Source organism: Mercenaria mercenaria, chromosome 1 (genome assembly GCF_021730395.1).
Source record: "Mercenaria mercenaria strain notata chromosome 1, MADL_Memer_1, whole genome shotgun sequence".
NCBI classification, from domain to species: Eukaryota; Metazoa; Mollusca; class Bivalvia; order Venerida; family Veneridae; genus Mercenaria; species Mercenaria mercenaria.
Genome location: NC_069361.1, coordinates 109,512,234 through 109,536,814, shown reverse-complemented (window position 1 = coordinate 109,536,814; position 24,581 = coordinate 109,512,234). Strand labels below are relative to the sequence as shown.

Genomic DNA, 24,581 nt, shown 5'->3' with positions numbered 1-24,581 from the left:
CTATTTCTTCTTTTTTTGTTTTGTGTCAATATCAGCAATGTTTTCCAATGGTTTTCCATCAAACCTTTCTAAACTTTTGCAAAGAATTCTTCTAAAAAATTCCTTCAACTTCAATGCGATGATTTCCAATGTTCAAAGAGTTCCATGGACTTTCAACTGCATTTTCACAGGGCTGCTCCCATGGGTATGTGAGTTTAAATTTAAATTAATTTTCAGACTTTTTTTTTCATGCCGTTTTTCCAAACTTTTCCATGGAACATGTACAGACGGGTGTTTTTGTGACATAAACACTTTTTAGTTTTAGTTTATGTTTGGGATCATGCAAGATATCTGGACAGTTTTTTTTAATTCAAAATCAAGAATTTATTTAATTCGGCAAAACAAACATTTTGGTTATCTTACAGTATTTGTTCATTGCTGTGAAATTGATAATTGCATGCATTTAAATAACTTTTTACATTATTCTTTTGATCATAAATATATGTATAAAAATGTATATATTGATTTGTCAATAGTATTTGATTAATGTGTTCTTACGAAAACTTAAATAAAAGGCAATTGATGACATACCTTTTATTTATGTTTTGATAAAAGGTCTCTCTGCCTTTCATTCATATTTTGTTTCCTATATTTTATTTGCAATTTGTTTCTCATATGTAATGAATGTGAATGCCTTTTGTTAGTATTTTGTTACTACCTTTTATTCATGTTTTGTTTCTTTGAAACAAAATATTAATAAAAGGTCTCTCTGCCTTTTATTCATATTTTGTTTCCTATATTTTATTTGCAATTTGTTTCTCATGTAATGAATGTGAATGCCTTTTGTTAGTATTTTGTTACTACCTTTTATTCATCTTTTATTTGCCTTTTGTTATCTCATTTGCATATCATTTGCTAGGCTAATAAAAGGTCTTCAAAACATAACATTTTATTTGCCTTTTGTTTCAGCCTTTTGTTACCCATTTTTTTTCGTATGGGGACTTTGTCAAAATATGAACTGGTACGAAAAACTTAACCATGATTTCTAAGTAAAAAGGGGCCATAATTCAGCCGTGGTGAGTAGGATAGCTCTACTTATTCTTCGAATAGTTGAGCTAAAAATGCAAAATAGAGTCATGGTACCTGCATAGTGCATATCAGATCATGACAGTGAACAAGTGTGTGAAGTTTCAATCCATTCCCATTAGTGGGTACTGAGATACCAGCTTACATACAAAACCTTAACCAAAAATTTCTAAGTCAAAAAAGGGGCATAATTTTGAAAAAATGCAAAGTAGAGTTATGGGACCTGCACAGTGCATGTCAGATCAAAACAGTGAACAAGTGTGTAAAGTTTCAATCCATTCCTGTTAGTGGGTACTAAGATACCAGCTTACATACAAAACCTTAACCAAAACTTTCTAAGTCGAAAAAGAGCATAATTTTGTAAAAAAAGCAAAATAGAGTTATGGAACCTGTGCAGTGTAAGTCAGTTTATCACAGTGAACAAGTGTGTGAAGTTTCAATCCATTCCCATTAGTGGGTACTGAGATACCAGCTTACATACAAAACCTTAACCAAAAATTTCTAAGTCAAAAAAGGGGCATAATTTTGTAAAAAAAGCAAAATAGAGTTATGGAACCTGTGCAGTGTAAGTCAGTTTATCACAGTGAACAAGTGTGTGAAGTTTCAATCCATTCCCATTAGTGGTTACTGAGATACCAGCTTACATACAAAAACTTAACCAAATCGGGCCGCCGACGCAGATGCCGACGCACGGGCGAGTCCAATAGCTCTACTATTCTTTGAATAGTCAAGCTAAAAACATGTGCAAATAAAAGAAGCAGGGATTTTTGCGTGTTTTGAATATTTTTGCTTTTATTTACCAGTACCTACTTAAGCATGTATTATATTCAGTCAGGAACTACTATAACTTTGATAAAAATTAATTCAATGTATCAATATAATTTCTCAAATGTAATACATAATATAATGAAATATTCATTTGAGACTTAGCTGAAGTTTTCTAAAATGAAAATCCAACACTCAGACAAGTGCCAAAAAATTCTACAAATTCTAAAAGATGTTTAAGTCCAATTTAAGAATACTTTATAGCAAAAAGGAATAATTGATTGTTTAATATTTTTGGATAATCAGTAGTTGGTTTTTTTTGGCCTTAATAATGAATAACATATTGTGGGTTTGAAATGGTCAAAACTCATTCAACTGTTTTGCACTAAGAGTCTAAGATTACCTGTCAGTTGCCGCAGAAACCAGTACTTTACCAACGAGAGTCATGTGATCAACACTGCCTCCATGTCCTTGTAGTGAAAACAATATGGCAAAATTACTGGAGTCTATAACACGTATAGAACTATCAGCACAACCAGTGATTATTGTGTTTCCCTGAAATCAGTACCAGTAACGTATCAGTAAGTTGACGTGCATCCATATTTTTCATGCAATTGGTTAATTAACGATGAATTGTCTCTCCATTTTCAAAGAAAGTATATCAAACTTTATGCTATATAAATGGATAGCAAAATCACAATCCTACTGTAAACTTTCTGTTAAAATTTTATTATGTCTTTGAAAACTCTCTGTAAAGATTTGATAATGTCTTTGAAAACAGAGGTATCAAAGTATCATTATCATTTGTCATTTTGTCAAATGGTTTGGAGAAACTTGTCCAATAGAGGACAGGAAAGTGATATTTTGTTAAACTACTGCCTACCTTCCAAATAATTTTTGTAATGGAGTCAAGGTGTCCATCAAGTTTCTTGATACATTTAGCTTGAGACATGTCCCACAGTCGCAATGACTTGTCCTCACTTCCTGTAACAATGTACTTCCCTGTAAAAACAAAAGCATAGTCTTCATAGTCATCACTATTATTTTCTGATTAGAAGTTTTCTGCATTGAGTTTGTCAATATGTTGCCTGTTAGGTGCAATTTAAAAAATCTGCAAACTTAAGTAAGATTTGTCAGCAGCACAATTTCTACTTCTGACCAGTAGCCCAAGTCCTACTTTTGACCAGTGGCTCAATTCCTACTTTAGACCAGTGGCTCATGTCCTACTTCTGACAAGTGGTCCAATTCCTACTTTTCACCAGTGGCCTAATTCCTACTTTTCACCAGTGGCCTAATTCCTACTTTTCATCAGTGGTCCAAGTCCTACTTAATCTGAGTTAAATAATTAAGAACCCTCTTTAACACTTTCTTACTAATTAATCTGTATTTTACAAGGCATATAACAATTGTTAAAATGTTCATTTCTGTCCAAAAGTTCATCTGAAAAATAAACAGGAAAATATCTCACCATTACACTCTATGGCTGTCACTTTTTCTGTATGACCTTTCAACAATGGAGAAACTGTGTAGCGACCTTTGACCCAGTTTTTATTTAGATGATGAACACGGATAAAAATATTCTTCCATTTACAAATTGGTGATAATGTTGTCTCTTCTGGAACTGAGGAAAGACAATAAAAAACATAAATAAGTAAACATGTACATATGGTTCATTCCTTTGGTGAATACCGGTAGTAACTTCTTAAAAGTATCAGTTCAAAGTTTTCATTAACTATCATAATTGTAGTTCTGCAATTCTTGTTTTCTAAAGAAGATACATATTTGTAACAGATTCTTTTCTTCAGAAAAACAATGTCAAGAAAAAGCAAAAGTAAAAAGTAAAATTAAGTAATACTCTGTCTCACAAATTTCATATTACGTATACATTAAGGGCGACTATATTTTTTACATAACTACAAAGTTATAAGTTTACAATATTTTTCAAACCATCTCATCCTATCTAAAAACAACTGCCATCAAGTTACTTCATATAAAAAAATATGTATATATATAAATGTTAAAACAGATAAAAACAAGAGCACCGCCTTGCAGGTGCTGAGGCTCATCTGATTTTTTTGTATAATAGAAAAATTGTCCTACCCATGACTTTCTAAGTCCAAAAAGGGCTACAATTCTCGCAAAAAGCAGGATGGAGTTATGTTTCTTGACATACAGTGTCAGCTTATGATGGTGAACAACTGTTGCAAGTTTCAAAGCAAGAGCTTTGATAGTTTAGGAGAAAAGTTTACCTAAACATAAAACTTAACCAAGAAATCTGATATTTTCTAAGTCCAAAAGGGGCCATAATTCTTGCAAAAAGCAGGATGGAGTTATGTTTCTTGTTGTACAGGGTCAGCTATTGATGGTGAACAAGCGTTGCAAGTTTCAAAGCAATACCTTTGATAGTTTAGGAGAAAAGCTGACCTAAACATAAAACTTAACCAGGCAATGCCGACACCGATGCTGACACAGATCAAGTGATGACAATAACTCATCATTTTTTGTCAAAAAATAAGATGAGCTAACTACAGCTGCTTTTGAGAAATGCGCATGTCTCCCACAACTGCCTAATCATCTGAATAGTTATGTATCTGAGTCAACCATGCACCAATGACTTAGAGTGCGGATATTATGGCATCTATGTACAGAGCGATTTTCGGTAATTCAAGGGCAATAATTCCGAAGTGCCTGGGCTGATTTGGCTAGTTATCGAACTTGGTCGAGAACTTATTGGCAAACACATTTTGTTCAAGTTTGATGAAGATCTGATGAGAACTGTACGACTTAGAGCGTGGACAAGACTTGTGACAGACGGACACAAACACAGACAGGAGTAAATCAATATGCTTTCCACCATAGTGGTGTGGGAGACATAACAAGAGCTGTCTGTTGACAGTGCACTTGACTATTTGAAGAATTGATGGAAGTATGGGGTCAAAATATTGCCAGAGATTTTCAGACAAAAGAAGAAAAATAGATAAGACAAACAATGTACCTGTATTTGTGAATTTGGATAAGTCTTGCACTATATGGCAATGTGTGACCATGATGGTAAGCAAGTGTTCGAAGTTTCAAAACCACCCTTACAGAAGAAAAAGGCCTGCTGCGTACTCTTGCTGTGTACATACAGCGTATATGATGCGTACATGATGTGTACTGAAATCAAGGGCTTTAAATAGTACGCATGATATACACCGCACATACACCGATAGTACGTTTGTAGTACACTTTTGACATGCAAATGAGCTCTGCCGCGTACTACTTGCTGCGTACATGCTGTGGACTACATAGTACACAGGATGTACGCTGGAGGAATTTAGTATGCGGGAAATAGTACGCAGCATGTACGCGGCACATACACTTTTCACATGCAAATGAGCCTGCGATGTACTACCCCTGCGGCGTACATGCTGTGTACTCCTGCGGCGTACATGCTGTGACTCTGCGGCGTACATGCTGTACCCTGCGGCGTACATTCTGTGTACTCCTGGCCCGAGTCCTGCGGCGTACATGCTGTGTACTCCTGCTGCATACATGCTGTGTACTCTTGTGGCGAAACTGCTGTGATAATGTAAATTCCTTACCCCACCAACTTTCTTATGCAAATGCTGATCATTTGGACAGAAAAAAACAGAAAAAAGATAAGTGACATGCATCAATAAGTATTTACCCTTACCAAAATAATGTAGATTGATGTTATCAAATAAATAAGTATGCTTTTCTTCATCCACTTTTCAATGAAATAAATTAATTTTTGTAGCATGTAATTTGGTAAACATCTGAAGAAAATGGCGTAACTGCATCAAGGGGAAACAACTTTAATGCAACTAAATATAAGTGTTATAAATTTCAAAGTATCTGCGGTGTACATGCAGTGTACTATTTCTTGTACAAGTCCCTCCTGCGTACATGCAGTGTACTCCTTAAATTTTCAGAGTCTGTGCTGCGTACTTGAAGTGTACTAGTGACCTCCTGCGTATAAGCTGTGTACTTGTCGAAATAGTACGCGGCATGTATGCGGCATGCGGTGTATGTAAAATGTACTCCTCTGGCATACTACTGTGTTCGCGGCATATACACAGCAAATACGCAGCATGTATGCCACAGAGGCTTGCTTCTGTAAGGGCATATATTAAACAGTTTAGACAGAATATGGAATGGTATGCGAACTTTAATAATTTCTAGGTCAAAAAAGGGCTGTAACTGAGCTATAGTCCTTATCCTAGTTATGTAGTCTAGTCTACATATGTAAACTATGATGGTAAACAAGTGGTCAAAGTTTAAAAGCCATATAACAAACAGGTTTGGCAAAATATGGACTGGTATAAAAAATCTAACTAATTTCCAAGTCAAAAAGGGGCCATAATTCAGCTAAAATAGTTGACAGAGTTATGTATTCTTGCCTAAAATGAAATCACGATGATAAGCAAGTTTTCAAAGTTTCAAAGCCACAGGTCAAATAGTTTTGACAAAACAATCATGTGTACTTGTACGAAAACTGAACCAATTTCCAAGTCCAAAAAGGGCCATAATTCAGCCAAAATACCTGACAGAGTTATGTACTCTTGCCTTCAGGTAGAGACTAATATAATAAACAAGTGTTCAAAGTTTCAAAGCCACATGTCAAATAGTTTTTACAAAACATGGACTTGTACGAAATCTGAACCAATTTCCAAGTCCAAAAAGGGCAATAATTCAATCAAAATACTTGACAGAGTTATGTTCTCATGCCTTCAGGTAGAGACTGTTATAATAAACAAGAGTTCCAAGTTTGAAGTAAATATGATTGTATACAAGATATTACCATTTCATAAAAACTTTAACCAACGCTGATGCCTGGGTGTGTAGTATAGCTCTCCATATCCTTCGAGGAGCCAAGCTAAAAATGTAATAGATATTGGCATTAAAGCAGCAAAATACTGTTTTTACAAGGCAATTAAATTTAATTAATGTGTACCATATAAAAAAGATGTGCCAAAAAGTGTTTACCATATAAACGGAAAACTGGTGAGTTTCCAGCAACATTTGTCATCTTTACATTCAAATGGTTTTCTCTGTTAATGTCCCCATTCAAGCCAAATCTTAGCCAACCTCGAACCATACAATGATGTAACCTATAGAAGATACATTCTACTTTTGTATTTATACGACATTATTATTTAAACTAGTATTACTTATTAAGCAACATGCCTATATATTTATACACAAAAATGTGAAAAAAATTGAACAAGAAAAGAAAGTTAAATGTGTACTATGCATACTATTTAAGCAGTACAATATTTTAGTGAATTCTGTATGGACTGCTAGAATGCTTTCTAGATCAAAATTGTTTCCTATGTCAGAATTAAAGATCTTTACTCACCTTTTACATTCTTTTTCTAAGAATACATGCAACCTGAATCTAACTGAATCACAGTTTTAATTTTTCCTAAAGAAGTTAATTCAGGTCAACATTTACTTACCACAAACTATCTTTATTTGTGATGTCCCTCCATCTGACACAACATTTTGAAAAAGCCACAAGTTCTTTTTCAGTAAAGTATGACAAAATTTTGTCTACTAATTCTGGAAGGAGTTGTTTTGTGAAATCCATCACAGTTTATTCATGACTTGTATATCTCTAAATAAATACTGTCACAGTCCTACAGACTGTTTGTCAGTATATCCCTGAGAGAATACAACATCTGACACATCCTAAAAATAGACAAAAATACATTTATGAGTGATCAAGTTGTCATCAGTGGTCATGAATATAATACAGTCCTAGGCCTACTCATTGTCTAGATGACTTTAATATTTCTGACAGGAAATTTTGTGCCTGATACCCATCGAAACTGGTGCCATATTCAAAAGTTAGTATGCTACAAAGCAGAAAAAGTAAAGGTTTCTTTGTAATTTAGCATGGTTAGTTTGGCTAAGTCTTTTATTTTACTGAATATTTAAGTTTTAGACTAGGACATGTAAATCATTGTCTCATCTCCAAAAAAAAAGATGCTTGTGGTAACCATTTTTTAAAGAAATTGTTTATGAAAATATTTTAACACTTTAATTATATCATAATACATTTTAAAACTACCCGCCCAAAGTTGGGGTGAAATTTTTCAACATGCTCATTTCCACTGAGTTCTGCATAGATGTTTATATAACACTGAAAACAGATAAAATGAGTGAAAACAGGTGTTGATATTAGTCAAAAAGCAATGAGAATGTTGTGTATTTCTTGCTTAAGTACATGGACCCCACTTCAGGTTATTTTATTACAAGGATATATGAAATGGTGCACCCTTAATTAAATCTAAACAGACTGAACTTTACTAGAAATTTCCCAGTTATTTCAAAGGAATTCATACATGTAACTTTTATAACTGTAACATTTCAACATGAATTTATGGCGAATTTAAGGTAGTTGTGCACGTTTGATAAACCGGAAGTGATGGCGTAACGTCATTTATCCGGAAAACGTCCCTTACAGAAGAAAAAGGCCTGCTGCGTACTCTTGCTGTGTACATACAGCGTATATGATGCGTACATGATGTGTACTAAAATCAAGGGCTTTAAATAGTATGCAGGATATACACCGCACATACACCGATAGTACGTTTGTAGTACACTTTTGACATGCAAATGAGCTCTGCCGCATACTACTTGCTGCGTACATGCTGTGGACTACATAGTACACAGGATGTACGCTGGAGGAATTTAGTATGCGGGAAATAGTACGCAGCATGTACGCGGCACATACACTTTACACATGCAAATGAGCCTGCGGTGTACTACCCCTGCGGCGTACATGCTGTGTACTCCTGCGGCGTACATGCTGTGTACTCCTGGCCCGAGTCCTGCGGCGTACATGCTGTGTACTCCTGCTGCATACATGCTGTGTACTCTTGTGGCGAAACTGCTGTAATAATGTAAACTCCTTACCCCACCAACTTTCGTATACAAATGCTGATCATTTGGACAGAAAAAAAACAGAAAAAAGATAAGTGACATGCATCAATAAGTATTTACCCTTACCAAAATAATGTAGATTGATGTTATCAAATAAATTAGTATGCTTTTCTTCATCCACTTTTCAATGAAATAAATCAATTTTTGTAGCATGTAATTTGGTAAACATTTGAAGAAAATGGCGTAACTGCATCAAGGGGAAACAACTTTAATGCAACTAAATATAAGTGTTACGATTTGTTATAGACGATGTGTGCCTAGTATGTATTTATTTTGATTAAAATCCATCTGAGAACAATCTAGGACTGGAATTATATAAGGATTTATACACATTTACGTCTGTAAAAAGTAGCGCACCAAAAAATTTTGGATTGATTTTTTCCAATGGGGCGAGCGCAATTAGCCAAAAACGTTAGCCAAATATGAGCAGCAAATCTGATGAACAACTTTTTAATTTGGTGAGGCCTTAATGAGTTAACATAATGAGCGTTAAAGCCTTTATAAAACATGATAGAATGGTGTTTTGCTTAAGAGTATTCAAATAACAGTGAGAGCTATTAATTCTTCTCATTCGGGCACTGTTGAGGCATTATCTTGGTAATTATTTCATGTATTACTAAATGTAATGCAACGAAGTTCAAATAAGGCTTTTCAATTATCCAAGTTAGAAAGCTCCAGGATTAATTCAAAATGAAAAAGAATATATTTTTACACTGCATGCAAGGTGCAGCTCAGAAATCACTAAGATGTAAGCTTCACAAATGAACATTGCAAATAGTTTGGCAAATTTTCATTGTTCAGAATACCGGTAATCTGAACTGTTCTATGCTATTAAGATAAAAGTTACTCGGAAATCAAGTTCTTGCTTCAAAAAAAAAAAAAATGTACAAATCCTTCCTGCATGAAGTGTACTTCAGACTTTTACCTAAAAAAATTCAAAGTATAAACACCAAAAGAAAATGAACAAGTCCCTCCCACGTATATGAAGTTTACTTCAGACTTTAACTTATAAAAAAAAAAACTAAGTATAAATGCCAAAAGAAATTGTACAAGACTTTCCCACGTATATGAAGTGTACTGCACAAATTTCAAAGTATCTGTGGTGTACATGCAGTGTACTATTTTCTTGTACAAGTCCCTCCTGCGTACATGCAGTGTACTCCTTAAATTTTCAGAGTCTGTGCTGCCTACTTGAAGTGTACTAGTGACCTCCTGCGTACATGCTGTGTACTCGTCGAAATAGTACGCGGCATGTACACGGCATGCGGTGTATGTAAAATGTACTCCTCTGGCATACTACTGTGTTCGCGGCATATACACAGCAAATAAGCAGCATGTACGCCACAGAGGCTTGCTTCTGTAAGGGGTAGAATAAAGCCTGGATTTGGCGTACGGATATGAAAATAATTTTATGAATTAATGACAACATGTGAGTAAATTTGTTAAAATAGCACTGTTACTATATTTCTAAAGTCAAAATATGATATTAAAACATATGACACGTTGAATAATTCAAAATAAGGCCTCAAAATTAGCGTGAAATATTCGGTTCCCTTTAATCATGGTCGAATATCTCAAAAATAAGCACACGGACCTATACATTTTATTTCACTGCAATAAAGGTCATATGTTTATTTACTACTGTGAGAAGTTTCATCAAAATCTACATTGTAGAAAAATTTCTATTCACAAAAATGTTATGAAAATTATGATTTTCTCATAGACTTCCATTATGAAAAATTGCGTTTAGGTCCAATTTTTTCAAATCAGTCTAGCAAAAAATCAAGCACACGACCCCATCTTTTTTATTTGCTGAATTTTCTAGGTATATTTTGAAGTTTTGAAAAATCGGAATTTAATCAAATTCTACATTGTTGAAAAAAATTTGATCCAAACGTGCAGAACTACCTTAAGAAAAATGATATAAAAAAGATAGCTGAACATGTTGTCAATATAAAATTATAAATCAAAGCATTATAATTATGCTCATTGAAATAAATCTCAGCTGACATAACAATAGTTTACCTGAAAGAAAGTTTAGTGTTTTATATCACTTGTTATTTTAAGAACAAAACTGCATAAATAATTTTAAACTGTAACATGTACAGCTTCAGACACATTGGCCTATCCAAAGATTCCTATAAATATTGATTTTTCCCTAGAACAGCAGGTGAGTAGAACATGTTGCCCATTGTTGCACATACAGCAGCCACAGTTGACTTCTTCAAAACCTTTATCACTGTGCCTGTTCTAATCTCTGCCCTCAATCTTTAAACAGCAACCAAAGTTATGAAGGACTGTAGTTATTTGAAAAAGAAAATACTCGGGAGATATATTCATTTTGAACTGATGATAAAATCTAATGGTACTACACCCAGTCACACAAATTTAATGTTTTCTGATTTGTAAATAAGGCGATACCATATCTGGAACTAAACTTTCTCCAGGTTATGTGCTATTTTCTTCACTTCAACCTGGATCCAATTTTTCCACTATAAAATTGAAGTTTGAACCTTGCCAATGTTTGTTGAAATATTGAGCAGGCAGTCACTGCCCCTATCAAGATGATACTTTCTACCTGTAGATATTATAGCCTTACTCATTTGGCTTATCGGGATGACTTATTTTATGATCTGATATTTTCTAGTTGTCATCCCTCTAAGCCTTACCCATATCTGCATTTTACTGTTAGGAAAATGAAGACTTTGAAAAATCCAAAAAAGTCATAATATACTGGTCAATATGATGTGACAGGTGCAAGGAGATATCTACCCTGACACCAGTTTCAATAACGGCAGACTACCGATATGACACTAAATTACAGAAATAAAACACAAAATATACATTCATAAAATGTCAGTGAGGCAAGTTTATGCTTTAATATTAACATAAATTCATTATCAGAGATGTAATCATAACAAATACTTTGTACATGTACCAGAAAACGTTCCCAACGGATTTTAATTGGGGATTTCCTAACAGAAATATGCAGAGTAATTCTGGACGTGACTGAGACAGCGACAGTCAAAAGTTATCATGCTTATTTGGACTACAGTTATTACTCAAATCAAGTTAAGTCAAGTAATATTTATTAATAAAAGTCGGGATAATAACACTGGTACATAGTACACTACTTATCCTCTAGCTCTCTGTAAATACCATTCTCAGTATTCATATTGATTACAGGCCCTTTTGCCAGCCCTGTAAGTCTTGTCTAAAGGTCCGGTAACTGGACATCTAGACTCAGGGTCTAGAACCTAGAGGTCCGGTCGACATATATGCCCTTTTCTCGTTATTCCGAGCCCCTTAACCGGTATTTCAGTGCTGGTCAGTAACAGTTTTAAGTTTCAAAAGAGTTTCTGCTATAGTTTGATACTCCAACATCTAAACTTAAAAAATCCCCATGAAGAAAAATTCTAAGGATTGTTGTAAATGAATAATCCAGGCTTTCACATGATGACCCTAACCCTCTGAAACAGCCAGATTCTTTCTCGTTGAACCGAGACTTGGGATCATTTGTGCTAGCTCTGAAAAAATAAGGCCTTTTTTGAAAAAGTTCTTTTTTAAAATTAAGAACAGATATATTATTGTGTTTGCGGACAAAAAAGTTTTAAAATAAGTGGTTTCTGTTTCTGTAAGAAGGTTATATATTACCCCATTGATTTTAGATAAGCAAATTTTGTGCCATAATTTTCTGTTGTGTATATTTCTATTTTAATGCAAGTAATACTATTTTCTTTTTATTTTTGTTTAACTGTCATTTGATTTGCCACACAAGCATACAGTTTGTTTTATATTGTGACAGTCAAACTGTAAAGCGATGGCTGCAAATGTCAGAAATCAAAAAGCAGCCACTCAGCGACAGTAAGCTTGTCTAAGGATCAAGAAATGACCTATGCACTTCTAAAACAGATGTGTAACAACGGTTCTAAGTCAAAAATTTTACCAGTAACTAATGACGCCTTGCATACCTTTCGATCGGTAACCATAAACGCTTTTACAAAACTGCATAAATATCAAGCTTTTTATAAGTAGGACTTGAATACTCTTCACAAATGAGAACCAGGAAGTAGTTAGCTCCCTTATTTTGTATATTTTGCTATCATATGATTTGACATGAAAAATGTCATCAGAAAAGTTCGAAAATCTAGAAGATGATCTGTCTTCAGCTATAGATAAACTACGTCCACATGTTGAGAGTATTTCAAGTTTCACAGGCGGTAAGCTTTACAGACTGTGAAAGTTTGAAACATGTCTCATTTTTGCCAACCATGTTGTTAAATTTTTTATTTTTGATAATTACAGTGCACTGATTCTTGTTGGTAAGCTGATGCTCAGGTTGATGGAAAGCCTTACGCATTTGTTTATGGAACAGCCTCCCATCTGAAATTGTTCTCCTGCTCACTTGAATCTTTCAAGCAGGCAGTTTAAGTAATCCGTCTACTAGTCCAAATAATGAGACATTTCAGGACAGCCTGATAACTCATAAATTTTGACTGTCGCTGTCCCTTCACGTCCAGACTTATTTTGCATATTTCTGTTAGGAAATCCCCATTGAAATCCTTTGGGAATGTTTTCTGGTACATGACGTGCAATATATTTGTAATGACTAAATCTCTGATAATGGATTTATGTTGACACTAAAGCATACAATTGCCTCGCTGACATTTTTTTAATGTATATTTTGTGTTTTGTTTCTGCAATATTGTGTCATCGGCAGTCCGCTGTATATTGAAATGGTGTCAGGGTAAATATCTCTCACACCTGTTCACATCATATTTCCAAAGATTTATGAACAAGTTATATTCAACCCTTTTGATGTTTCTACATGAATATTAATGTTTAATTTATTGGAGCAAGTAATATGACCAGTATTTCATGACTTATTTGGATTTTTTAATGTTTATGGGTAAGGCTTAGAGGGATGACAGCTATAAAATATCAGATCATAAAATAAGTCATCCCGATAAGCCATTTGAGTAAGGCTGTCCAGCTACCATAACTTAACTGAAGCTTTTTATTTGCAGATTGTTGTGTCCATTTAGTCATGGCATAACCCCTTTTGTTTACCTAACCTGGTCAAACTGCAACATCTGCACACTGACTCTTGTGAGAAACTGATGATGTCATGCAAAGTTCTTATCACATGATTAATTTTGAATATCCGTATCAACATTTTTTATATTTAATGAATTAATTGAATTATAAGTGTGAGCATTTTAAATTAACAAAGTTCATAAAAACATACCTTAGAAATTTTAAATTTGCAAAAATTTCAGTATATAATGATTCTATACTGCCTATATTTATTTTCTAAATGAAGAGTACCTTGGTTTCGTGACAACTGCAATGGTGGGCAAAATATTGCAGGCAGCAGTACTCATTTGAAACTTTGATATATATATAACTTGTTTTCAAATGGTGTTGCATGGTTGGTTCATTTTATGTCAGATTAAAAGAAAAATGGATTAAAAACATAATTATATTTTAAAAGGTGAGTCTCTGGCATTTAATTTGATGAAGTTATAGCATGACAGATTTCTGGCACAATTTCTGGTTAGTTTTCAATATGGAGTTTGTTTCAGCTCAGAGATCCAAAATAGCATATAAAATCTCTGAAGCAAAGGCAGTATGCCAACATACAATTATGCATGCAAATCAGTTGTAGCAAAGTGTGTTGTTAACATCATTTAATTACTCTTGTCTGTATATCTAACACTTTAAACTTTTTTCAGTCTCACTTTGACATCTCACTTCAGTACTTTAAATAGTAAAAAAAAGATTTTTTTGCATTGACTGTGTGTATATGTAAATAATACCTGGAAGGCGAGTTAAAGAGTAATCAAATATAGATAGATTATAAGGCTTATCAGGATGGTTTCTTTCATGATCTGATATTTAAATTTTTATAGGACAGCGACCAGTCAAAAATTCTTAGCTGCCCTAAATATTTAGTCCAATTATCAGTGATCCACTAGTCTAGTGGAGCGATTGCTTGTTCCCAAAGTTTCTGGGAGTGTAGAACCACTCACATTTTTTTAAGCTTTACAGATTTACTCATTTGGCTTTTTCAGGTTAGGTTTCAGACCTCAAGAAGAAGCTTCTTGCATCTGAAAACCTTAATATAAAATTTTGCATGTGATGAAGTGTCATCAGCACAAACCTTTGAAGTTCTACCTATTTAAAACAAAACAACCCTAGAAAGCAGTATTTACCTATATAATGATAATTGAATTAGTGTACATCATGATATAATTTCTGTTATGAATGATAATATAATGATGAATAACCATGCAGCGGGTGACATTACTTCTGGACTAACCCTCGTATTTATACATAGAAACAGTCTTTAATGGAATCAGATAGATCAGGTTGTGTGATGATAATAACTTAGCTTTTGGGTATCTGTGCCCATAAATCATGTAAATTGTGGAGTTAAGGTTCATCTACACTTTTCCCTATGTGTTCTATATAAAATGGACAATGTTCACACATAGCTAGACCTATATCAGTACAAACAGCTACCTGGTTTGGAAGAATTAACTAAAATTGACATAAAATGGCTAGAGAAGTAGGGGTCATATATATTCAAAGACATTTCCTGTCATGGTTACTGTAGAATTGCATCAAAATTAATTGATGTGACCTGGCACTTCTTAGTACTCTTAATGAAATTGAATTTCACTTAGACAAATACAACCTTTAGTGTGTTGCAATTTGTGGAGATAATGGGCCGCTGTGAGAAAATATGAAGAAATATAGAGACCTATACCACTTTTTAGATTGAAGTGAGTTATCGAAAATTCCCATGTATCTCTTTCCGGAAATGCGACTGGAAAAAGTTATGACGTCATAATTACGGCGACTTAAGAGAAAATAAGAAAGGTAGAAAATATATGACTGCTAAATAATTGCAGATGACAACATCTTCAGAAACAGTGTTACAATTGTAATATTGCTACATTCAGTGTTGTTGTTGTTTTCTAATAGATAAAAGCATTTTTTTTGAAAAAAGATGAAATTGATTATGTTTACAAGGAATAAAATATCAATAATTGTCACACAATTAATAAATAATGAAATGAAGTCAACAAATTTTTATTTCATGGTGTAGCATGTTCTATTAAGAATATAAATAGTTTATTATTACTTCTATCGTCAAATAGCATATTTATATATATCTATATACCTTGTGTTAATTCAGGCTAATGTGGCGACACTGGTCAGTATGCAAAATCCATAAAAAAAAACTAAAAGAAAAAACCTAAAAGTTATAGTCGAGAGAATGCTGTTTCTGATGCATAAACAGCTTGAAAACGTAAAATATATTAAAATAATGTTGAATCTCCTATTAAAATCAAATAATCCAAAGAATACATACTTCTCCCCAGACCTGAGTTTACTTTAAGACACCTGAAGAAGGAGCCGCAAGAATTATTCTCTACGCATGTTTTTGTACCAGCAGACTAGGCGTTGGTTAATGTCATCATTGATTTACACCTACACTATATTTATGTTTTATGTAAGGAACATTATAGTACTAAAACCTTCACCTTCAGTTCTTCCAATGAACAGGAGTTGGTAACTTATAACATCACTGAAGTTTGTTCTTAATTAATGTTCAGCAAGATTCGATTTTCCGATATGTATTGAATTCCTAAATTGCATAAAAATTACATTAAGCATTAGTTTCATTGGTAATTTAACATATTATACCACTACTAATTCATTTAATTAAAAAAATTTATGTCTTACAGCTATTGAACCCCATGTGAAAAGATACTGCGATAAGGCCAAAATTAAAAACATGTTTGTTTGCTGTCTCCCTACCTACCCGCTTAAAATACTGCGCCCCAAAAGTTTTTATTGGATAATACTTGTCAAATTTTTTTTTAAGTTGCAATATGACAAGTGCAGCAAATATTTCAAGTAAGCAAAATAGTAAGTAAGAAAGTTTAAATTGTATTATTTAATTTCATCCTTTTATACAACATATACAGATTTGCCTTATTTTTACAGAAGAAATATTCTGTAAGAAACGATCATATATCTACTGGTAAAAGTATTTATCCCTACACCAAAAAAAAAAAAAAAAAGAATTGCCTACCTACCTACCCAATTTTAAAAAGTAGGGTTGGGAGACGTCAAACAAAGACTTTTTTAAATGCAGCCTAATGTATATGCAATTTCTTGGGGGGGAAATGTGGTCAGTAAAAAATTTGGTGAAAGCCTATAAAAAATAAAAATATCAAGGTTCCTCACTCAGTACATAAGATTTCTTTAGTCTATATACACCTTTACCATGTCAAACTAGCCACTTTAATTAAAGGCACTTTTGCCTGGGAGAATATTACATTTCGTGCATTTAAATTCAATACAGCTTTTCTGCTTGCTAAATTGTTAAACATTTTACCATGCAAAACCATCTCCTTTCCTCTGGACATCATTTTATAGATTGATTAAAGTTAACAGATTTACTTGAGTGTTGTAAACTTTCACTATTTAGATGAGAATGTTCCCGATGAAATCTAAGAAATATATACTGCTTTAGCAGGAGTACAGTTGTAATAAAATACGGGAATATTCTACTAAAATGTTACTGTGGTTATTCATATTTAGCTAATTAAAACCACATCTGTGACAATGTATATCGAAATACGGCCATTATGAGTAATTACTTAACAGCTTTCGTAGCAATTTTCCCTGTTGATATATTTGATAAAATAATCAAATGTTTTATTACAAGAGGATATTACACGGTTACTGAGCATGTATGATGTTCAGTCCTTTTATAACTTAAATATAACTGGAAGCTTACACTTTACTCTTTGATTGGCCAAACGAAAGAGGTTGAAGATGCCATGAAAGGTAGTTCTTAAAGCCCACTGGAACTGAGCTGCTCTGATATTTGTTTGGTCCTTAATAATACTGTTGCTTTGCATAAATGATTCACTGTAAAAGGCTTTAAGATGATCCATTGGATGCAAAGAATGTAACTAAGCAAAATAATAGGACTAGGTTAGACTAGCTGCATTTGTTCAGGAGAGATACAGACATGTGAAACAGCGGAATTCTATAATGATAATCTTGAATGGATTCCATAATCCTAAAGGATCAGAAGTATTTGTTCCAGTTAAGACAACATTTCTGCCTGCTCTTGCTGCCCTACTGCAATTAGCTAAATGTAACTGTGGAAAGTCAATGTTTAACTCAGTTAGTACATGTATATTGTAATTCAATGAAATTCAAGCAAAACCTACTCTTGTTCATACCTTTATGCCCGTCTTGAGTTAAAAAATGTTGTTCTATTGCATTACTAGACCAGATAGTCCCAGTGCTGGTTCCTTTACATCCTGTAGCAGTTATTTTATACCAGTAATTATTTATTGAGAAAAAATTACCGATACTTAAATTGAGAAAACATTCTGTTTCCAGAACAAAAGAAGAATGCTATCCGTCAGGCAGAGAAGAAAATTGAGGAGGCAAATTTTATTGTGAGTTTACCTTTATAAAGTGTCCAGTTTAACTAATTTTATCTATTTCAAATTTGATACAAAAAATATTGTGCATTTGACAAAATTTAGACATATTTTCACAAGTATTTTCAAAATTAGGACTAATCTGCAGTACAATCTGTATGGAACATCTGTAGAAAATAGTATTTGTCTGTATAGGTGGTTTCTCATGACAGGTAAAATTAGTTAGTTTGTTTATGGGTAATTGGGAAGGGAAAATATTGAAGATTTAAGGCAGGTTATATAATTGTGGTCAGTAATTAAAACAGTATTTAACATGTTTAGTTCAGTTACACTCTACATCATACTATGTTTCATTTCTATGTTTAGATCCAGGAAATGGAAAATGAAGCCAAGGCCGCTCCTGTCCAGTATAGAACACAAATGTTAGGTCGCCTCAGAACATACAGACGTAACCTAGATCAGCTCACAAAAGACTTGGTTGGTACAAAATCAGATATTTTAATTGAATAATATATGCATCCCTGTAGAATGTTACTTTTTGGTCTGTGTAAATCTTTTGTCGACAGTTGATTGATGTGCAGTATATATGTATTCTGGTCATGTAGATATTAATCATAAAAGCATATCATGTTTAAGCTTGTTTTAGTTTTAAAGAATTTTCTTATGTAATTTAGGAGATAACGAAAAATATTTTTATGACCCTTTAAGATCTATAAGATTATAAAAGCAAAAGAATTTGGAAAACAAACTGTTAAGAAACATTTGTATGTCATGTAACTTTCTTCTTGCATACATATGGTTTTAAACTATGTATATATTAATTTCAGAAAAGGAAGAGTGAATCAGGATTTTTTCAAGCAGAAAATTATGGCTTCGACAGAGATGATGTAATGGAGTTTAAATTTTAGTTTCAAAGTTTTGTCAAATCTTACATGATTTTATTACAAAAATGTTGTCACTTTATTTTGGCACATGAAACAGGAATGTATCCTAAAGTATATATAGTGCAGTTGAATCTTCCATTATTGATATACTAGTGTAATTTTCTCATAAATTTGATTTTTTTTTTTAAAGTTTGGGATGAGATTTTTTTGCTATTCTTTCAGCCCTTTTTTGCTTTTGAGTAACATTAAGACAGTAAGTGATATTGCTATGGAAGGGGCTTCTGTGGCTGAGCGGTAGAGGTTGCTGACTTCAGATCACTTGCCCGGATTCAGTGTAGGTTTGAAACCTCACTTGAGGTGTAGAATTCTTCATGTGAGGAAGACATCCAGCTGGGTATTGGGAGGCTGGTGGTTCTACCCAGGTGCCCGTCCGTGATAGAATAATGCCCTGAGAGTCACCTAGGGCCTTCTCAGTCATCAAAGCTGGAATAGTTTTCATATGACCAAAACTGTGTCTCAGTAGTCTCTAAACCAAACTAAACAAAAAAAATTGCTTTAAGGCAGAATATTACCATTTTGAAACCATCTACTGGTACATTTTGAACTTTGACTAAAGACTAATTAGGAAGAAGAAAGTCAACATTTGGCATTATCGAAATGATCTGTAAAAACCTTCTACCACTACCTTGTCTCCTGAAAACAACATATTATAAAATATAAAAAATTGAAAATGTCCATGCCTGTTAAACTGTATTGTAAAAATACAAATGATTATTACAGAGATTAAAAGCCTTTTAAAGAAGTAGACTGGTACCATGTATGTTAGACTTTGTTATAATGGCTAGGTGCTTATTACAGAGATTAGAAGCGTCTCAGAGAAGTAGACTGGTACAAGGTCACCAGTCACTGAACAGAGCTAGTGAGAGTATAGCTCGGTCACACCAGATAGCTGCAGAAACAGAAGAAATTGGTACAGAGACACTCGTGGAGCTTGGGCGCCAAAGAGAAGTGCTAACTCGCACTAAAGATAGGGTATGAAACTTCTGTGTAGATAATAAAATAACTCATTCACCCATTAATATAAGCGTGCTCTGATTTGATGCTAGTTATTTCTGAGTCATCAAAAAAATTGCTTGCATACAGAATGATGCAAGTTTATTACGACCAATTTGTTAGGGTTATGTTTTGCAAAGTCAGGTCATGACATGTAGCCACTTATGTAGACATTGTTCATTTCTGAATGAATTACTCCGAATAAAGTTTTGTTACTTGCTTAAATAACAAGCTGATTATGAAGCCAGGATATTTGGCATAAAGCAGTAAAACCTTTTTCTGTCTACTTTTAGTCGTAGTTCAAAATACTTTCTGTCTACTTTAAATGGTAGTTCAAAATAAGGCTTTGTCAAGGTAAGTTTAGTTGGTAAGACCTATCCTTGGTTAATATTTTGTTGGGTACATGTGTAATTTGTAACGTGCACAGTCTTCATTGGGTTTTAGAAATATTTAATGATGGTATACACGTCTTTTGTTATTTCTCATAACTTCCTTACCCAGTTATTAATGAAATCTTACCTTCTGTCCAAGATCAGTGAAATCATACCATCTATTAGTTTTGCTGTCTATCAGTAATTAATGAAATGTTACCCTCTGTAGGTGATTAATAATTTAAAAGTCTTACATTTTTTCGGTGTTAAATGAAATCTTACCTTCTGTTGGTGATTAATCAAATCTTTCCTTTATTTCAGTTACATGATACAGATGCTAATTTAGGAAAGAGCAGAAAAATACTGAAAACAATGGCAATGAGGTATGATGATCTTTTCAGTATTAGTTAATAATTGTTATAAGCATCAAATGTGATTGTGTGGTCTGTGTAAATAAGATCCAAGCAAATGGTTTTGTTGTGTGCTTAAAAGCTTTATTGTTGAGTATGGCCTTATTATTTCTTACTATTTTGTTATTATGTACACAACAACAATTCTTAGCCCCTAAATATTTTTAATATTTCTGTATACAGTAGAACTCTTTTGTAGCAACTTTGTCAGTCATAAGATAATTTTTTTTTTACAAGAACGGGATAATGTTGAAGTTAGCTCTTCTTGATTTTATTTTACATAGGCTTGTAACCTTAGCTACAACAAAAACACATTACATATCTCATTAAGAGTATTTACTGTATTGAGAAATTAAAGTTATTTGTATTTGGAAAACTTGTTGTTGATTTTAAGGATTTATAAATCCCAAACAAATAAATTCCTGTTTTATCTATCTTAAAAAAATTGAAACTGCAAATGTATTTTTCCATAAAATACATGTAGCTGTCTTGCTGGAACCATTGAACTTTATCAAATTAAAATGAAATGTTATCACAATATCCAAGATTTACTCCTCACATATTTTTCCTTATGAAATTTTATACGTTTTGCACACTTGTCTGTTTCAGGATGATGACCAACAAGATGATATTAATTGTGATAATTTTGTTAGAACTTGGAATACTTGGTGGTGTTGTATATTGGAAATTCTTTTCATAGTAACATAGTGAAATTAACTCCTGCAGGGCAATTAAAAGGAACATTTGTGTGGCAGATGTCTGTGAAGTTAGTGACAACACAGTCAGGGAAGTGTTTTCAGTACACAAATCTCAAATGAATACAGTGAGCTGTGCTTCAGTGAAATGAAAATAGTTTTTGTTTTCATTTTCAAATAAAAAAGATAGGCTGGTATAGTTCACTATTAGAAGTTGTAAATTTGAAAGAGTAAATGTTTTTGATAGGTTGTATTCAGTACTTGAAAATTGATTTAGCATTTATTATGGCAGTCAGTTTGTCATCTAAAATGAAAGTTCTTCATTTTGATGTAAATTTTTAGCTAGATTATTTGAGCCGCACCATGAGAAAACCAACATAGTGCATTTGCGACCAGCATGGATCCTGACAATACTGTTCCTTTTCAAGGCTATTGGAATTAGAGAAACTGTTAGTGAACAGCATGGATCCTGACCAGACTGCACGGATGCGCAGGCTGGTCTGGATCCAAGCTGGATGCAAATGCACTATGTTGGTTTACTTGAGGTGCAGCTCAAATTTTGAAGAATAAGTATAGCTATTGGACTCACCTGTGCTTTGATGTCTGCGTACACATTCCGATTTGATTAAGTTTTTGTATGTGAGCTGTATCTCAGGGAATGGATTAAAACTTCACACACTTATTCACTGTGATAAACTTACTTACATTGCACAGGTTCAAGTCTACGTTGCTTTCCCCTTTTCGACTTAGCAATAATTAAGTTATTAAGTTTTTGTATGTTAGCTGGTATCTCAGTATCCTCTAATGGGAATAGATTGAAACTTCACACACTTGATGATCTGACATGCAATGCACATGTACCATAACTCTACTTTGCATTTTCACAAAATTATGTCTCTTTTTCGACTTAGTAGTTTTTGTTTGTAAGCTGGTTTCTTAGTACCCACTGATGGGAATAGATTGAATTTTCACACACTTGTTCACTGTGATGATCAGACATGCAACACACAAGTTCCATTACTCTACTTCACATCTTTACAACATTATGCCACTTTTCGACTTCTATATGGAAATTTTATTCAATTGACAAGGCTGTTGAATAGCGGAGCATTGCTGTCCTCCGGCAACTATTGTTTGTGTTACAGTTGATTTAAAACAAAATCAGTAATAAATGTGATTTCTCTTATTTATCCAAAAGTCTGCAGATCACGAAGTTTTCTGAGCTGATTCTCCTAATTTTCTTGTTGGATTTTAACCAGTTTTGGGTCAAAGGTTTTGGAGCATATTCATAAAAACATGGCTGGATTTTAACCATGTTCATAGCAATGATAAATAACATGGAAAAGAATTTGTAATTTGTATAATTTCATAGTTAAGGTTTTTTTTTGAAGTATATTTCTTCAAACTCTGAGCAGGAGAAAATAGATTCAAGTGGAAGTAGCAATAGTATGCCCTTAGCATGTACAGAGGTAATAAAGGTTACTTGATACAAGTTGTTTTAATGTAAAATTCTTGTATATTTGTATATTAACAGAACAAAAAATGGGCAGTGGCAATATACAGTCTTTGTTCCAGGTTGAATAAATGATAAAAAAAATTTACGTACCGTAGATTGGGGGATTTTTCATCACTTTTATTTCGCATTTAGAAAAGAAAGCATACATATTTGCATTGTTAAGAATTCACACTTCCTATTTAGTTATATTGTTCTTAGATAATGCTGGGAATATTTACTAGAGTTTTGAATTTGCATATTACTCTGGTTGCAATTAAAAAAACATTGTGAATATTCAGGAGTGTTTTGAATTTACATGTTGCTCTGGTGGCAATTATAAATCCCTCGTGAATATTCGCAAGTGTTTTGAATTTGCTTGCTCCTCAGGTTCAGATATAAAACAGTTGTGAAAATAACCCCATCTACAGTACTGAAATTTATGGTGTACCGTTAAAATTTATTTTGAGAATATATAGGGACAAGAGCAAATGATTTCTTAAGTGCTTCTGTATTTATGTTCTCTTAAACTTGTTTCACTTTCCACTCTCAATATGGTTGTTATTTAGAAAAGAAAAGTGTGTCATATCAGACATGTGTACCAAATGAAGTGCAGGTTTTAGTGGGAATTTTAAATATTCTCAGATACTCTTACAGTCAAACTTTGTTTGCTTGAACTCGGATAATTAGAATACCACCCTTCACTCATAATCAGGTCCCAGCAAAATCCTGTTATAATGTGTTTTGTTTGATGCCTCAAACTACCGATAACTCAAGTAAATTTTGTTGGTTCTGTCAAGTTCAAGCAAACAAAGTTCAACTGTTCATTATATTTATATGTATTCCTGCATCATGTCTGTTTTTTTGCAGACTGTTTCATTTCTATAATTTTTGCTTCGAGTTTATATCTTTCAGGAAATCTATTGGTGTATGATGAACTTGACTTGGAATATAATGTTAAGTTTAATTGTTTGTATGCATTAATGCTTGTTGCTTATGTACTTTTTTAAAATTATCTTTTCTGATTTACATCAGTGTGGAAATTGGCCTCTGGAGCTAAAGAAAACCCTCAAAAAAAAAAACTGCTTCTCTTTGAGATAAATTTAAAATTTCAGGCAAAAAAGCAGTATATATCCACAGAGCAAACACTTAAGTATTTGCTTTTATATTTATACAGGTTTAAAGTATGAAAATTTGATTTGAAGTATTTTGCAGGTTATTTATATTAATAATTTTAAATATCACTAAAAGCAGTATTGAAAGATTTAATAGTACAAAATTTAATGTGCATTTTTAAATCAACAGTGTTAAAGAATAGTTTCTTAATGCAGGTACATGTATTTCGAGGTAATGAATATAGTTGTTTATATTTTGTAAATACAAAGATATTTAAATAAAACAATGAAATTTCAAGAA

General features: G+C 33.2%; 2 protein-coding genes across 2 annotated transcripts; one reads left to right on the top strand and one right to left on the bottom strand.

Moving 5' to 3' along the window:
- Positions 1 to 2,214: 2,214 nt before the first annotated feature.
- Positions 2,215 to 12,818, bottom strand: LOC123563712 (F-box/WD repeat-containing protein 7-like). Its single transcript, XM_053520324.1, has 6 exons — positions 12,728 to 12,818; positions 7,293 to 7,524; positions 6,820 to 6,944; positions 3,299 to 3,451; positions 2,714 to 2,832; positions 2,215 to 2,385 (listed from the first exon to the last, which is right to left on the bottom strand). Exons 2-6 carry the CDS (start codon positions 7,421 to 7,423, stop codon positions 2,230 to 2,232), a joined length of 684 nt encoding a protein of 227 aa, XP_053376299.1. The 5' UTR covers positions 7,424 to 7,524; positions 12,728 to 12,818; the 3' UTR covers positions 2,215 to 2,229.
- An 11-nt stretch (positions 12,819 to 12,829) lies between these two features.
- On the top strand, positions 12,830 to 24,581 carry LOC123526845 (vesicle transport through interaction with t-SNAREs homolog 1B-like). Its single transcript, XM_045306097.2, has 7 exons — positions 12,830 to 13,001; positions 18,217 to 18,275; positions 18,627 to 18,737; positions 19,088 to 19,147; positions 20,003 to 20,176; positions 20,890 to 20,951; positions 21,588 to 24,581. Exons 1-7 carry the CDS (start codon positions 12,905 to 12,907, stop codon positions 21,676 to 21,678), a joined length of 654 nt encoding a protein of 217 aa, XP_045162032.1. The 5' UTR covers positions 12,830 to 12,904; the 3' UTR covers positions 21,679 to 24,581.